The sequence below is a fragment of the Chiloscyllium punctatum genome, chromosome 15, assembly GCF_047496795.1.
Source record: "Chiloscyllium punctatum isolate Juve2018m chromosome 15, sChiPun1.3, whole genome shotgun sequence".
Taxonomy (NCBI): domain Eukaryota; kingdom Metazoa; phylum Chordata; class Chondrichthyes; order Orectolobiformes; family Hemiscylliidae; genus Chiloscyllium; species Chiloscyllium punctatum.
This window is the reverse complement of record NC_092753.1, coordinates 85,949,595-85,967,217: the sequence shown is the minus strand read 5'-3', so window position 1 is coordinate 85,967,217 and position 17,623 is coordinate 85,949,595. Positions and strand designations below refer to the sequence as shown.

The 17,623-nt window shown below is 42.8% G+C and overlaps 2 protein-coding genes across 2 annotated transcripts in view; one reads left to right on the top strand and one right to left on the bottom strand.

Annotated features, from left to right (window-relative positions):
* Positions 1 to 769: 769 nt before the first annotated feature.
* Positions 770 to 11,393, bottom strand: atg101 (autophagy related 101). Its single transcript, XM_072585720.1, is given in 4 exon segments — positions 770 to 2,237; positions 6,308 to 6,658; positions 6,660 to 6,787; positions 11,155 to 11,393. Coding segments are annotated over 4 exon segments (1,107 nt in total). The 5' UTR covers positions 11,378 to 11,393; the 3' UTR covers positions 770 to 1,832.
* Positions 11,394 to 11,451: 58 nt separating this feature from the next.
* The window catches only part of c2cd2 (C2 calcium dependent domain containing 2), a 57,304-nt gene continuing 51,132 nt past the window's right edge, over positions 11,452 to 17,623 (top strand). The window contains exon 1 of the mRNA XM_072585719.1: positions 11,452 to 12,879. Coding sequence (XP_072441820.1) covers positions 12,550 to 12,879 — 330 coding nt within the window. The 5' untranslated portion in view covers positions 11,452 to 12,549. The remainder of the gene's footprint in view (positions 12,880 to 17,623) is intronic.

Here is a 17,623-nt window from a genome sequence, read left to right as displayed (position 1 = left end):
CGTTTTGGGCAAAAGCCCTTCATTAGGAATAGAGGCAGGGAGCCTCCAGGGTGGAGAAATAAGTGGAGAGATGAATTGAATTCAAATTCAATTAATTAACAAAAATTGAATTAAAGTCTAATCTCAGTAATAGATTCATGGTTTGTCACCATCATCGACTTTCCTTAAAAACCCATCTGCTTCACTAATGTCCTTGACAGAAAGAAATCTGCTGCTACTCTTGCTTAGCCTGACTTATATGCGACTCTGGACCCATGCCGTGGTTAACTCTTAACTGCCCCTACAATGACCCAGACAGGTAATATGGGCTGGGCAACAAATATTGCCCTGGTCAGAACAGCCCACATCTCAAAGAAAAAAACACAACTCCAGCTAAGTATGGTAGCCCTTTCTTGACGAGAACCAGGAGGTTTACCAATGATTCCATGCTGGGAGTCCAGATAGCTTTAGCTGCTTGAGTTCTCGCAAAACATTTTGCATTCTCCAATATAATGAGCTTTGGATAATGTCACCCTCGGCTTGAACTAGCTGATGGAGAGAATGTGCTCTCCATAAGAGAACTTCTGCCTTTGTAAATTTTTCAATAGTTTGGTTTAGAGATTCTTAAGCCTGGTAATGGGTTTTTATGTATGTCAGGCGAACCAAAAAAGTTCAGACACACATCATGTGTCCTCAACCATATGAGACTCAAGGATCTTTTTCATCACTTATTGCAAATGGGGAAAATGTTCAAACACAAGTTTCTTTCGATTGAGCTTTTCAAAGCAAACAAGTTTTTGACTATTTTTATTAACTATATAAAAGAAACAAAATTGAAATTAACACTAGAAATTATGTACAAAAATCTCCCAAAAATCACTTGGACAGTTTGTGATCTTCCCACTGAAGCTAGCTCCACTGTCAATGGCACGACTTCCAGTCATCACGTTATGTACTTTGGAATTTTCACCCTTCGCTCTACTTCACTATTTTTCCACCTTCCTTTTAGGATTATCTATGTCCAAGTTGTTGATGCTTTGCAGTAAACAACAAGGTCAAAGAAGTCTCCCAATGGTTTCCAACAGTTTGAGCTACCCAGAACCAAGTGTCATAAAGTTACTAAAAAGATTTATAGTTTATTCAATTTTATTACAGAGAATTATGCTTTACAAAAATTAAAACCAGGCCTCCAAAATTAATTTCAAAATACTGCATCCACTAATATATCAAACATGTTCATATACTCTTATGATACATCTTTCTAACGCAACCCCTTTTCCTCCATTGTATGTTTTCACCTGAATGTATTAAATATGTCATCCTGGGGAACAGTCTCAAGATATCAGCAGTTGTCAATTACCTCTCAGTGGTAATTCATTACATGGGAGCCTAGGCAATGTGTTCCATTGTTTGGCTGTTCCATTTTGAAAAGAATTGTTTGCAAGTCTGACCACATCCTTGCCTGTAGTCCTCCAAAAACAAGAAGCTTTCCAGGGGTGGGGACAATTTTGGTTATTAGATTTATCAAGAGAATAAATCTAAGTGGATTTCTTGAACTTAGCTGTCCTAATAATACTTCTCCTGTTTGGAGCCATTTCTAGTAATGTGCAACGTTTCCTGACTATTTCAACAAAATAAATATATGTAAGCTTGGAAAAATTTTCGAGGTGCTAAGCATGAATCTATGAAATTTCAGAAGAAATCATGCATGTGATCCGTTGATCTTTCAATCAGATCGACTCCCCAAAACTAGCTAAACAGGGAAAAATAACAGCAGCAGAATGGAAAATTTGAGGGAAAAGAGTCAAGAATGCAACAGTTGTCAGCTGCTTTCTTGATAGTTTTTGGACTGATTATAAAGCCAGTGTGTCTTTAATCAATCTCCTCATAGTAGTACTAACGGATGTCCCAAGAGAATCAGTGATCTGGTAGCTGATTTTGTACAGGTACGGCTGCACATCTCTCAGGCTTGTATCAAAGACATTGTCCACCTCTGATTGCGTCGGCATTTTGGGCAAGTACTCGTGTCGGTTCATGACCTCAATGATATTGATTATCTTCTCGCCTAGTTTTTCGCCCACCTTCTCACGGCAGATCTGCCTCTCCTGTTCATTGGCCAGGTTCACCACATTGAGTTTGAAGGCCCATACCTCCCATGGAATGCACTCATCTGAGAATGGCCAGCGTGATTTCTTCTTCTGGTAGAACTCAAGGGAGATTTGACCACTCCCATCGCTTCCAGAATTACGAAGGGCATCCTATTGTTAAAGGAGAAAATGGGATTAGACAAATGAGGGGTGAGATCCATTACTCCAAAATATCAACCAAATATAATTGTTATGTTGGAGTCTGAACACACAATTCCTGAAATTGTAAGTTTGAGGGGGGTTCTTGACCATAGGTCCCGGGTTGGAATCTTATTACATTTCAATCTCATCCAGTATTTGCGGACTCCACAGTCTGATCATGTACACTTAGTAAGTGGGATGTCAGCTAAAGATCCCACATCCAATTGATGCTAAAGTTCAGATTATTCTTTCCTAAATTCCAGATACAATTGTATTTTTAATCTGGGCTACCAGGAGCATGTCCTCATTCAGTTTTGAATACCAAAACTTGGGGAAATATCTAGTTCGTGAAGGGAACTGAATGCAGCTTAATTTGATAGAAATTCTAGAGTTTAGCGGGCTAAATTTTAAGCAAAGCTTTACATAAGAACACAAGAAATACAAGCAGCAGTAGACCGTCTGGCCCATTGAGCCTGCTCAGAGATTCAATGAGATGATGGTTGATCTTTTCATGGACTCAGCTCCACTTACCGGCCTGCTCATCATAACTCTTAATTCCTTTACTATTCAAAAATCTACCTGTTCTATACTTAAAAACCATTGTGAGGTAGCCTTAGCTGCTCCACTGGGGAAGGGATTCCACAGATTTACAACCCTTTGGGTGAAGATGTTGCTGCTCAACTCAGTCCTAAATCTGGTCTCCCTTAATTTGAGGCGATGCCCCCTAGTTCTAGTTTCACCTGCCAGTGGAAACAACCTCCCTGCTTCTATCTTATCTACAGTATTCCCTTCATGATTTTAAATGTTTATATAAGATCCTCCCCTATTCTTCTAAATTCCAATGAGTATAGTCCAAATCTTGGCTGGTTGTGCGGAGTTTGCACATTTTCCCCATGTTTGTGTGGGTTTCCTCCCACAGTCCAAAGATGTGCAGGTTAGGTGAATTGGTCGTGCCAAATTGCCCCTAGTGTTAGGTGTATTGAGGCTCAGTAGTTAGCACTGTTGCCTCACAGTGCCAGGGACCCGGGTTCGATTTCTGACTTGGATGACTGTTTGTGTGGAGTTTGCACATTCTCTCCATGTCTGTGTGTTTCCTCTATGTACTCCAGTTTCCTCCCACAGTCATGGGTAAATGTAGGGTAGTGGAATGGATTTGGGTGGGTTACTCTTCGGAGGGTTGGTGTGGACTTGTTGGGCCAAATGGCCTGTTTTCATAATAATCTTAAAAAAAAATCACTCTTCGGAGTGTCGGTGTGGACTTTTTTTTAGATTAGTATGCAAACAAACCATTTGGCCAAACAAGTCCACACCCACCCTCCAAAGAGTAACCCACCTGATCCATTCTCCTACCCTCTATTTACCTGTGCCTTATGCACCTAACCCTATGGGCAATTTAGCATGGCAATTCACCTGACCTGCACATCTTTGGATTGTGGGAAGAAACTGGAGCACCCGGACGAAATCCACACAGACACGGGGAGAATATGCAATCTCCATATAGACAGCTGCCTGACGAGGGAATCGAACCCAGGTCCCTGGTGCTGTGAGGCAGCAGTGCTAACCACTGAGCCACCGTGCTGCCCTCATTCGGTCAAATGGTTTGTTTTCACACTGTAGGTAATCTAATCTATTCAATCTCTCCTCATAAACCAACCTTTTCATTTATATTTCTTTGAATTTTGAAGGTTTGGGATTGAGGTATTTAAAACAGTAAAACGATTTAAAAGAACATAGATATAGAGAAACTGTTTTTCTTGTGGCAAATCCCAAACCAGGAGGCCAATATTAAAATTTGAAATAAACTATTCCAATCATTAACCAATTTTTCACACAGAGGGTAGTGTGATTTCTGAAATTTTTTTCCTCAAACAACTATGGAGAGGTACATTTTGGTCATATAGGGAACATGAAGAAAAGGCAGGCAGCTCTATTCTAACCAGACTGATTTGGAGGTGCCAGTGTTGGGGTGTACAAAGTTAAAAATCACACAACACCAGATTATAGTCCAACAGGTTTAAATGGAAGCAATAGCTTTCAGAGTGCTGCTCCTTCATCAACCACCTGATGAAGGAGCAGCGCTCCAAAAGCTAGTGCTTTCAGATAAACCTATCAGACTATAACCTTGGTGTTGTGTGACTTTTAATTCTAACCAGGCTGATGCCTAATTAGCTTACCTGTGCTCATCCAGACAAGTGATATTGTAGAGCGACAGGAGAAAATTGAGGGTAACAGTGGTCACAATTAACTCCTAGCATACACTGTAACTTGATATACAAATGTTCCCCGAGTATGTAGCATTGATCATCATCTAGAATAGAGGAAAAGTAAAATTGCCATAGTCCCAGAGGACCATAATGCTGCTCTCTTATGAGTGTGAGAGAGAGATGACTGGTGGTGATTCTAACCTGAGGATCACCGTGCCTGAGGTGTACAAGGCAGGCCCTTCATGATCCTTTACCTGGGTCAGGAATCAGCCATGATCTCAATGAATGGCAGAGCAGTCTCATTGGGCTGGCTGGCCTGGACACTCCAGTACTGCATCAATGCTGCACTGTAAGAGGTCCTCTCTTTCAGATGAGGTGTTAAACTGAGGCGCAAACTGCCTTTTCAATTGGACGTAGATGGCTCACTTGAAAGGCAGGGTGACTCCCTTAAAGGTAAGCCCACACGCAATGTTGCTGGCATTTAAATGACAGAAAAATGAACATCAGGACACGGAAATGGTGTTGGGGGTGGTGGGAGCATTGTTGGAGACATTGGTGATGGAGCTGAACTGTGCTTCCAGGGATGGTAATGGAGGAGGGGCAGTAGCCGTACCCCTAGAAAGGAATGGGAGCAAGATTCCAAGGAGGCAAGCTCCCAGGTTCTCAGCCAAGAACCCATAAGCAACGTGAAAGAAATTAAATCTCACATGGCTGGCCTAACTGTAAACTGACATCTGCCCAGCTCTATACATTTCCAATATACTACAATTCCAACCTCTCACACTGCTCAATGCAGCTCACTCCATCTCTCACCTTCTAGCACTTCTTGGCAATTAGCCCTCACTACAAATACCCAGATACCCCACCTCACTCACACTACCTCCCAATACTTTCCTTATGATTAGATAGAGCCTGAACAAACAGAAGTAGCGGACTGATTTACTCTCCCAGCCAATTTCTCACAAATCCAGCAACAGTTTACTTGGTTTTAAGTCAACTTTCAGGGCATCCCCCGGGTTGCTACATCAATTCACTGCAATATCGAACGTTCTCTTCCAAACTCAGGTAGAAAATACAGAAGCTTGGACAGGCACCAACAGGTTCAAGAACAACTTCTTCCCTGTTGTTATTAGACCGCTGAATGGACCTTTCTAACTTCAAATAATGCTGATCTTGTTAACATTGATCTGCTTTGTGCATTGTAGCCCTCTATACCTCCCTCTGTCTAAGCACCCTATGATCTGTATAAACTTAAAAATCACATAACACCAGGTTATAGTCCAACAGGTTTAATTGGAAGCAACAGCACTAGGTGGTTGTGATTATCTGTATGCGCTTGCTTGCTTTGGTCTGCCAGTACTGTTCGCAAAACAGAGCTTTTCACTGTACTACGGTACATGTGGCTACATTAAATCAAATCTGATCAAACCAGTAAAACCGGAGAGAACTGCTCTGTTTTGGAATTGTGTCTTATGGGGATCCCTCAAAACTATCTCACAGTGCAGGTGTGGGCTTCCATTCAAAAGGCCGGGGGCACCTCGGGAACGCCACACTCAAGTCTCAGCCTTGATTTTGGGATCAAGACATGGGGGTGTGGAGGAAGGCCTGATCGAAGAGTGCTAACGACCAAGGTGAGGCTGAAACTGCAACTGTAGGCCTGGAGACTCTGTAAATCATTACGAGAAGAATGCAGACAATGGAAGCGCTTGAATTTGAACATAAACCGAAACCAACCGACTCGATCCATGATGAATCCGAGCTTGGAGCTGGCGTCGCTTTTTAAAAAAAAATACACAAAACAGCAGAGATATAACGAAGTCTGCAGAGCGAACTCACCTTAAACTCGCCTACGGATCGACGCAGCGTGCGGTCCAGCTCGTCCGACGAGACCCGGACGTAGGTGCAGTCGACGAAATCGCAGTCCACGTCTTCGGTGCCCACCGTGCCGATGGAGTAGGTGCCCTCCTTCTTGTAGTGGAACTTGCCCGAGCTCCGGTGCAGGAGCACGGTGTGGAGCACGGCCAGCACGGTCTCCTCGATTTGCCTGGCTTCCACGGTGAGCTCCAGGATCTGCGACCTGCAGTTCATGGTGGCGCGCAGGACAAGCCGGGTCCGTGTGTGTCTGTGTCTGTGTCTGACCCCCGTGTGTGTCCTTGTGGTGAGGATCAGAGACTGATGGAACCCCCGGGGAAACAATGTAACCATTCAACAATGGAAATGGAACGCCGTCAGTTTCTGCTACAATGTAAACATTCCACCGGGTGACATCATCCGCTGCTGGAGGGGGAGGGAGTTTCTCCTCCTGACTACAGCATCCTGCCCGGGACAAAAATGAATGTAAACTCGCAATCACTGGAACATAAGCATGATTTGGACATAAGCAGAAGTTCTGGTCACTGAAGCTGAAGAATGGTCACTGAACTCAAAATGTTAACTTCTGAATTCTCTCCACAGACACTCTCCAAGTCTGCTAAGTTTCAATTTTAGTTTCAGATCTTCAGCACCCATTGTTTTTAAATTTTGTATTCACTGGAGTTTAGGAGGCGACTTGATTGAAAAATATAACAGGGCAAGGATGTTTTACACAGTAGTAGAATTTTTTTTATAGTTTGGATAAAGACCCTTCGGCCCATCGCATCAGAAGGAAAAACAGTAAAACTTGTGATGAAGAATATTGGAATGCTGATATACTGGAAAAACAACATCTCATTTTCTGTTTGGGGACCCTGCAGCCCTCCTGACTCAATAATGAGTTCAATAATTTTAGGGCCTGAACTTTCCCATGTCCTAGGCCACGGGCCCACACACCAGGCCTTGTTATCACAGTCTGCATTATACCCTATCTATTGTTTGCCCAAAATCTCGATTTTCATGCACCTTGGATGCTGCCTGATCTGCTGTGCTTTTCCAGCAACACACTCTCGACTGTAACGTCCAGCAACTGCAGTCCTCACTTTCGGCTAGTCTCCATTAACAGCTATTCACACTCATAGCCAGATTGTTATCCACTCCTTTGTCTGTCCAACTGTTCTTCTTTCTCTTTGGGCTCTATCCCCACCTATCGTTTTACTCCTTACTGCCCCCTCCCCCACATCTACCTAATTCATTCCAGTTTTTAGGTACTTGGGCTCAATAGCTCTGAACAGTTCTGAAGATTCCCACCTCTACTACCCTTTTAGGCAGTGTCTCCTGCTTCGAGAGAGTCAGGTTGCAGAGGTGATTGCAGTGACTAACTGCAGGGAGAAGAATTCTGAAGGAGTTGGCAGAGGAGTTTGTAGAGGCATTGATGGTGATCTTTCAGAAATCACTGGAGTCAGGAAACGTTCCAGCAGACTGGAATATGGCTAATGTAATGAAAGGAGGGAGGCAGCGGACAGGAAACTATAAGCTGGTTAGCCTGACTTTGGTCGTGGGTAAGATTTTAGAGACCATTATTAAGGATGATATTGCTGAGTACTTGGAAGTGCATGGTACAATAGGCTGAGTCAACACGGCTTTGTCAAAGGGACGTCATGCCTGACAAATATGTTAGAATTATTTGAGGAGGTAATCAGCAAGTTAAGCAAAGGAGCACCAGTGGGTGTGATCGATTTGGATTTCCAGAAGGCCTTTGACAAAGTGCTACTCAGGAGGTTGCTAATTAAATAAGAGCCCATGGTGTTAGGGGCAAAGTATTGGCATGGAAAGAGGATTGGTTAACTGGCAGAAAGCAGATAAAGGGGGGATAAAGGGGTCTTTTTTTCAGGATGGCAATCTGTGACCAGTGAAGTTCTGCATAGGGTTCGTCTTTATGTTATACATTAATGATCTAAACGAATCAATTGAGGTCATTGTTGCTAAGTTGGCAGATGACACAAAGATAGATGGAGAGACAGATATTGTTGAGGAAGCAGGGAGGCTGTAGAAAGACTGGGACAGGCTACAAGAGTGGGTCAAGAAGTGGCCGATGGAATACAATGTGGGAAAATATAAAATATAGGAAGAATGGAGGCATAGACTATTTTCTAAATGGGGAAAGGCAAATGCGATGTTAGCATTAATTTGAAAAGGACTAGAATACAAGAACAGGAATGTACTGTTCTGGCTGTATAAGGCTCTGGTCAGACTATATTTGGAATATTGTGACCAGTTTTGGGCCCTGTATCTAAGGAAGGATGTGCTGTTGTTGGAGGAGGTCTAGAGGATGTTTACAAGATTGATCCCAGAGATGAAGGGCTTGTCATATGAGGAGCAATTGAGGACTCTGGATCTGCACTCAATAGAGTTTAGAAGGATAAGGCGAGAATCTGATTTAAACATAGAGAATACAGAGAGACCTAGATAGAGCAGATGTGGAAAAGATGTTTCCACTCAGAGTTTTTAAAAGGTTTTAATCCAGAGAAAGAGAAATATATTTGCTTAATCATAACACTACAACAAATGGCATGTGATTGATGACACTTACCTTTAAGAATAATATATGGACAGCATAGGAGCAAGTTACACTGATTGTCTACAGCTCTGTGTCAGGACCTTGTGAGGTTGATGTTTAGATCAGTTGTACAAAATCTAATCAAATCTTTCAAGTATACCTCCCAACAGTTCACACTTTGATGTACAAGCGCCATTGTTATACAGACAAACACAATAATGTTTTTGATGGTACTGGCTATGACCTTAGAAAATCTGCATTTTTCTCTGAGTATTACTTTTGGATCTCTAACTGCCAGCAGAAACAACAGACAGATTATTAATCACAGAATAGTTATAGGACAGAAACAGGGCATTCAGTCCACTTGTCTGCACTACTGCTCTGAAAGAGTGAATCATCAAGTACCACTCCCTAACCTGCTCTCTGTGGTCCTACGCAATCTTCCTTTTCACCTAAAATCTAACTCACTCTTGAATTCCTCAACTGAACTTGTTTTGACCATACTTTCAGGCAGTACATTCCAGACTCAAACCAGTTGTGTAAAAAGTTTGTCTCACGTCTTAATTGCTTTGTCCCCTCCAATGACTTTAAGTGTGTGCCCTTTTGTTCTTCATACTTTGACCAATAGAAGCTTTATTTCCCTATTTCATTCTGTACAAACCCCTCATGATTTTTCTTACTGCTGTGCTCTTCCAGCACCACTAATCCGGAATCTGGTTTCCAGCATCTGCAGTCATTGTTTTTACCTCGTTGATTTTAACTCTACTGCGAATCCTCTTGCAAGGATGCCTGCCTTGAAGAAGTTTTCCTCCTCTCTCTACAAGAATCTCAGGGAGTCCTTCTCCCACTGCAACTCTATGCTACTTTCTCCCCAACCCTACCCTCCTCTCACTTATCTCTCCACCCTTCAGGCTCTCTGCCTGTATTCCTGATGAAGGGCTTTTGCATGAAATGTTGAGTTTACTGCTCCTCGGATGCTGTCTGAACTGCTGTGCTCTTCCAGCACCACTAATCCAGAATATACCTATATCATGGAGAGATAAGCTAGAGGAGGGTGGGGGTGGGGAGAGAGTAGCATAGAGTACAATGGGTGAGTGGGGGAGGAGATGAAGGTGATAGGTCAAAGAGAAGAGGGTGGAGTGGAAAGGTGGAAAAGAATATAGGCAGGTCGGACAAGTCCGGACAAGTCAAGGAGACAGTTACTGAGCTGGAAGTTTGAAACTAGGATGAGGTACCCACCCTCCCATTCTGGCACTTTCCCCTGCCACCGCAGGAACTGTAAAACCTGTGCCCACACCTCCTCCCTCACCTCTATCCAAGGCCCTAAAGGAGCCTTCCACATCCATCAAAGTTTCACCTGCACATCCACCAATATCATTTATTGTATCTGTTGCTCCCGATGTGGTCTCCTCTACATTGGGGAGACTGGGCGCCTCCTAGCAGAGCGCTTTAGGGAACATCTCCGAGACACCCGCACCAATCAACCAAACCGCCCCGTGGCCCAACATTTCAACTCCCCCTCCCACTCTGCCGAGGACATGGAGGTCCTGGGCCTCCTTCACCGCCGCTCCCTCACCACCAGACGCCTGGAGGAAGAACGCCTCATCTTCCGCCTCGGAACACTTCAACCCCAGGGCATCAGTGTGGACTTCAACAGCTTCCTCATTTCCCCTTCCCCCACCTCATCCTAGTTTCAAACTTCCAGCTCAGTAACTGTCTCCTTGACTTGTCCGGACTTGTCCGACCTGCCTATCTTCTTTTCCACCTATCCACTCCACCCTCTCCTCCTTGACCTATCACCTTCATCTCCTCCCCCACTCACCCATTGTACTCTATGCTACTCTCTCCCCACCCCCACCCTCCTCTAGCTTATCTCTCCATGCTGCAGGCTCACTGCCTTGATTCCTGATGAAGGGCTTTTGCCCGAAACATTGATTTCGCTGCTCGTTGGATGCTGCCTGAACTGCTGTGCTCTTCCAGCACCACTAATCCAGTATTTGATTTTCAGCATCTGCAGTCATTGTTTTTACCTTATACCTATATCATGTCTATTTGACAATTCATTGGTATAACATCTTATGACATACACCTCGCAGACACAATTGAATGGACTGATAGACAGACAAAGGTGGATAAGGAAACAAACAGTTTGGAAAGGAGATCGGCAGATTAATGCATAACCACCTAAGACAGGACCTAGAACAACAGACAGAGTTAAATTGATATAAAGATAAATACATAAAAGACTAAGCTTTGTGGAGTTTTCACTTACCTAATTCTGGCGTCTTGAGCATCCCCTGATTTAAATCACTATTATTGGTGGTCATTCCTTCAGCTACTTGGGCCTTAAACTGAAATTTCTCCACATTTTTCTTGCTTCCTTTAAGATGCACATTAAAATGTTCCTTGTTGCAATGTTTTATTATATCAAAGGTGCTATCTGAATGCATGTAGTTGCTAATAGGTAGACAAATCAAATCTATTGATAGAAACATGAATGGATAAATAAGTAAAAAAGTAGAAAATGAAGTGTGTTAAACAGAGTGACAGATAGTAAAATATCAAGAGGAGAAAGAGGATAGGCCGAGAGAGATAAAGATGGACAGAGTGAGGTCGGTAAGTAAAAAGATGATAGAGGTTTTAGAAAAAATGATTAAATAGAAATATGCATACATAGAAATATGCATACATAGAGAGAAATAGAGAGGTATAGCTGGATAGAAATAGACAAACAGCCAGAACTAGAGTGAGAAAAATAGATAAAGAGATGGAGAGGGATAGAGTAAGGTAGTGAGAAATAGATACACAGAGATAGAGGGTAGAAAGAGATAGATGGAAAGAAATAAACTGAGAGAGATAGAAAAATAGAGAGGACGGGAAGGGAAAGAGAAACAGAGAGATAGACAGGAACAGAGAAAGAGATTGATATGGTTAGAAAGAGAGATAAATAGGAGAGATAAACATCGAGGGAAGTAAATAAAGGTAAATAAATAGATTAAAAAAGGAGATAGATAAATGGACAGGGAGAGATAAATAGAGAGGGTGAGATAGAGAGAGAGAAATAGAGAAATCTAGATAAATTGAGAGCCGGATAAATAGATATAGATAAAGAAAGAGAGAAATAGATGTTGAGTGATGGGCAAGGACAGAGTGAGATTGTGTGGTTTTTGGACTGTGGGGCTGTGTGCTGGGTCAGTGCTGCTTTAAGAAGCTTCGGGGAGGGGTTTGGGTGGACTCCGCCTCTTAGTAAATGCCTGGAGAGTGGACTTGGAGCTGGGAGCGGGGATGTGGAGGCTGGCTGCTTGTCTGTAGTGTGGGTTGAGCTCGCTTTCACTCTTAGCAGTGTCAGTGTGGTTCAGGGCCCGGCTTGCTCACTGTGTGGCCGGATGCAGTCAGTACTTGTGGCCGGGGATTGAGCTCTGTGGTGTCGGCCTGTGCCCCCTTTCATAAGGAGAATGGAGTTAGTAAGGAAGGGCTGAAAGTGAAACCCCCATCAAGGAATCGAACTCAACACTTTTAAAAATAACTTGCTTTTGTAATTTAGTAATTTGTTAAGCTACTTAACAATTTTCAGAGGTTAGACACTTTTGCTCAATTTTTAAAGACATGCCTCCAATTTGGCAAAATATATTCAGTTAATATACTTTTTAAAAATGTGCAGTATCTAATGTACTCTTTATTGTTGCCTGACATGTCTGATTTGACTGTTGGGATGGAGCCCAGTTTCTTGGATGTGCTGAAATGGGTTGGGCTACTTGCCCTGTTCCTGGCCTCAATATTTACATTAGTGATGTATGGCCTTCAGTGGGTTTCACAGCCTTCCCAGGGCAAGGGTAAGACTGTCCCCAAAGCTGGCGCTATGGCAGGTTCTCATCTGAGTGATCCCTGTGAGGGGGCAGCCACTCTTCTCTCCTGGGTGCTGTCCTTGGAAAGCTGGAACCATGAGTGGCAGAAAGCCTGGGTCACCGCACTCAATGAAGCAGTCGCAAAGCACGGGGTGAGTTCATGTCTCGGTACTTACCTGATTCACTTGTAGAGGATAGGGTTGATGAAGCTGATTGACCAGTAGCTGATGGTAGAAAATGGACACTGGGGTGTATGAGTTTTGGTTTAAGCATAGTGGAACTATAATGGTTGTAAGACAGATTATTTTGAACCTAATGTGCTCTTAATCATTCCTGGGGTTCCGATGTTTGCATTTGAACACAGTGGCTTCCTAGACTATTTGATTTGGAGATGCTGGTGTTGGACTGGGCTGTACAGAGTTTAAAAATCACACAACACCAGGTTATAGTCCAACAAAGTTAATTGGAAGCACTAGCTTTTGGAGTGCTGCTCCTTCATCAGATGGTTGTGATGAAGGAGCGGTGTTTTGAAAGCTAGTGCTTCCAATTAAACCTGTTGGACTATAACCTGGTGTTGGTGTGGCTTTTAATTTTGAGACGGAGTGTATGGCTCTTAACCAATATCTGGAGTCTCTCATTCAGCTGACTGGGTAAGAATTAGAGATTTTCTTCCTGATTTGATAATAGTGAACTGGACAGCCCTCTTGATGGCAAATCTTTTTTTAAAATTCATTCACTGGATGAGGGAGTGACTGGTGAGGCCAGCATTTATTGGCCATATGTAATTGTCCAGAGGGCAGTTAAGACTCAACCAGATTGCTGCTATGTGATCTGGAGTAACATGTAGGCCAGATCAGGTAAGGATGACAGTTCCTTTCCATAATGAACATTAATGAACCAGATGGGTTTTTCTGGCAGTCAGTAATGGACTCATGGTTGTCATTAGACTATTAATTCAATTTCCACGATCTCCCATGGTAGGATTTGAACCTCAGTCCCCAGAGCAATACCTGGGTTCTGGCTTAACAGTATAGCGATTTATACCACTAGGCCATTGCAGATAATAGGCTTATAGTCTGGATTTTTAAAGTATTTAAGCTACCCCATTTGCCATCATCATTTATTAGTCCAGCTGTTTAAATTAGTAATCAGGCAGTGTAACCTCTGAGCGGTTTTTGTTTGCCTCTTGAGGGAGCATACTTTGCGATGTATTTCTGATGTTTGACATCTGTCTTTAACTCAGATTTTTAGTGTTTCTAGCTTTTTTTTTCCTTACATTGAGAAACAAATAACTTTCTGCAGAGCAGCAGATCTTCTGTTCTAAACAGTGCATATGTGTGACCAGAAATGTTGGTCACCATTTTCAAATGAAGCATTTATTTATATGGTGTCCTGGTGGTAAATGGCATTGCAGTTTGCTTTGAGGAGCTTGCAGGAGAAGTTTAAAATCAGGAGGGCCAGTGAGGTCTGCAGATACTGGAGAGTAGAGTAGAGTGTGTAGCTGGAAAAGCACAGCAAATCAGGCAGCATCCGAGGAGCAGGAAAATCAACATTACAGGCTCCTTGAATGTTGATTTTCCTGCTCCTCAGATGCTGCCTGATTTGCTGTGCTTTTCCAGCAATGCACTCAACAAAGTTAAAAAATCACACACCAGGCTATTGTCCAACAGGCCTATTTGGAAGCACTAGCATTTGGAGTGTCGCTCCTTCATCAGGTGGTTGTGGAGGTTAAGATCATGCTCATAGGATTTATAGCCAAAGGAGTCCAATGTCATGGAGATGTGATTCTGTAAACAATCTCAGATTAAATGTTTCACCTTTTAGAATGGGATATGCTGGTTTCTGTTCGACATATAAGCTTAGAGTGAATTTGTTTTTGCAGAATGACATTTTATTTTGCTCAAAAACTCCATGAATCCACTGATTTTTTTTCACCCCCCACCCTGTGATTTTTTTTTTAGAAAGGGGGACTTTTCTTTCTGCAAATTGGCTGTCTTCTTTACTTACTTTATGAGAGCAATCATGCTCCCATATGTATTTAATGCTGTCTCATCTTCCGGTCAGTTTTGACCTGAAGATGCTATATAAACGCAAGTTTTCTTCTTTTTCCTGAGGAAGCTGATCAGAAGAGTTCAAATAATGTGGTGAAAGGAGAATATTTTGATGATCAATGATTTCCAGTCAACACTAAGAAGTAATCTTTGAAATGCTAATATATTTGAGGTAGTTTCTTGATTTATAAAGTAATAATTTGTTTTAACCTTCTCGGTGAGTTGATTGCAGGAAAGGTTGGAACATGATTCCTTATTTTACAAGAGCAAAGAAAGTAGCCAATTTGCAGAAAGAAAAGCCCCCCTTTTTTAAAAAAAAGATCACTGGGGGTGGGTGGAGAATTAGTTTCGGTAACATTCATTTCTCTAAATTATGGACAAGGAAACTCCCTGGCTTTGTCTCAAATAGAATTAAATCATGCTGTCCAATTGAACAGCACTCTGACGTTGTATTTGTAAGACTTGGAGGTGCCAATGTTGGACTGAGGTGGACAGATCCTAAAATTTCAGACTTTATCCACTACTCGTTTATGTGCCAGTCTCTTGAAAGCATAATTACCCTTGATTCTTCCATCTTCCAAGTCCACGGGGCATCTGACCGTAGACACAGCTGCACCACCAACAAATGGTGTTCTTGATTCAATGGAGAAAGCCAATGCATTTTCTTTCTTTTAGAGTCAGATTTACAGCATGGAAACAGACCCTTCGGTCCAACCTGTCCATGCTGACCAGTTATCCCAACCCAATCTAGTCCCTCCTGCCAGCACCCGGCCCATTTCCCTCCAAACCCTTCCTATTCATATACCCATCCAACTATGGGATCCAAATGTGTTGCTTCATTTCCTTTTCTCCATGAATTCTTCATTCTATTCACATGGAAATGCATTACAACTTTCAGTACAGTCCTATTTCTCCAGGAGTGTACCACGTTGCTTGACATATCCCTTTCTCTTCCATGTTTTAATAGTCTTCTCTTCTATAAGGTAAAAACAAGGACTACAGATGCTGGAAACCAGATTCTGGATTAGAGTGGTGCTGGAAAAGCACAGCAATTCAGGCAGCATCTGAGGAGCAGGAAAATCGCCGTTTTGGCCAAAAGCCCTTCATCAGGAATACAGGCAGAGTGCCTACCTCTCTTTTCCGCTCCCCCCCCCCCGCCGCCTTATCTTCTATAAACCTTGTGTCAACCACCCACTTGGTTTTCTTGTTCTAATCACTTCTGTCTTCAACTTTAATCAGCTTTGCCTTCTGTTTCCCCTCTCCTGCCGCTCCCCAATGCCTGTCCGAGCCTTCTACCGAGTTCTGAGCTCGTGTGATAAACTGGTAGAGTTCTGACTTCCGTTCTTGGAGAAGGTCAACAGCCTGAAATGTTCACTTTTTTATTTTCTCCACAAATACTGTTTGACCTGTTGAGTCTCTGCAGCATTTTCTATTCTTATTTCAATTGACATTTTTCCTTTCTCTCCCTCGTTTGTTCTCAATCTTGTCCCTGGAGCTTCATTCTTTCCTTAAGGAAAAACTATAAATTGCCTCAACACACACTGCTGGACCATGTATTTCTTCACCCAGTGAACCTCTGCCAGCAACCCTCCACTCTAATCATTAATGACACTGTGATTTGTCAGAGAGGTGTGGAATGGCACCTTGTGTACTCTAATGAAGGAGAGGAATCAATTCCTATTGGAAAGGTATTGTGAAGCTTGAAAGGGTTCAGAAAAGATTTACAAGGATGTTGCCAGGGTAGGAGGATTTGAGCTATAGGGAGAGGCTGAACAGGCTGGGGCTGTTTTCCCTGGAGTGTCTGAGGCTGAGGGGTGACCTGATAGAGGTTTACAAAATTGAGGGGCATGGATAGGATAAATAGGCAAAATTTTTCCCTGGGGTCGGGAGTCCAGAACTAGAGGGCATAGGTTTAGGGTGAGAGGAGAAAGATATGAGACCTAAGGGGCAACTTTTCCACGTAGAGGGGTGGTTCGTGTATGGAATGAGCTGCCAGAGGAAGTGGTGGAGGCTGGTACAATTGCAACATTTAAGAGGCATTTGGATGGGTATATGAATAGGAAGGGTTTGGAGGGAAATGGGCCGGGTGCTGGCAGGAGGGACTAGATTGGGTTGGGATATCTGGTCAGCATGGACGGGTTGGACCGAAGGGTCTGTTTCCATGCTGTAAATTTCTGACTCTAAAAGAAAGAAAATGTATTGGCTTTCTCCATTGAATTGAGAACACCATTTGTTGGTGGTGTAGCTGTGTCTATGGTCAGATGCCCCGTGGACTTGGAGGATGGAAGAATCAAGGGTAATTATGCTTTCAAGAGACTGGCACATAAACGAGTAGTGGATAAAGTCTGAAATTTTAGGTAGTGGGTTAAACAGTGCCGTATGGAACAGTCTCTCAAGTGGTACTCCAAATATCGTTTGTTGCAAGTAATAATGATTGTTGTTAAGGGCTTCAGCTGTAAACGGCCTAAGATTACAGAAAGAAACATGGTGAGAGCAGGTGGAGGCTGTTCAGCCCTTCGAGACTTGTCAATATTTTGAACGATAGTGAAAGAATATGTTGCTGGTTAACATTTGGGTGTAACATTCTTGTGTGGTAGCATTTCAAATACTATGTACCTCCCAGATAGCTCTGGGATTAAAAAGCGTTTTAATGAACCTTTATAAAGAATGGAAGTCCCTAGTTTTTGGGTTGAAGGGTCACGAGGTAGTGTTGCATTACTGTGTAATTAGTTGAGTCATCTAGACCTGTTGACTCGTTCTTGCTGATGGGTTTGCAACTCAATGAACTGCTGTCCTTAAAGATTTATGCACCTGTTTGTCTTCCACTGTCTCTCTCCTGCACATG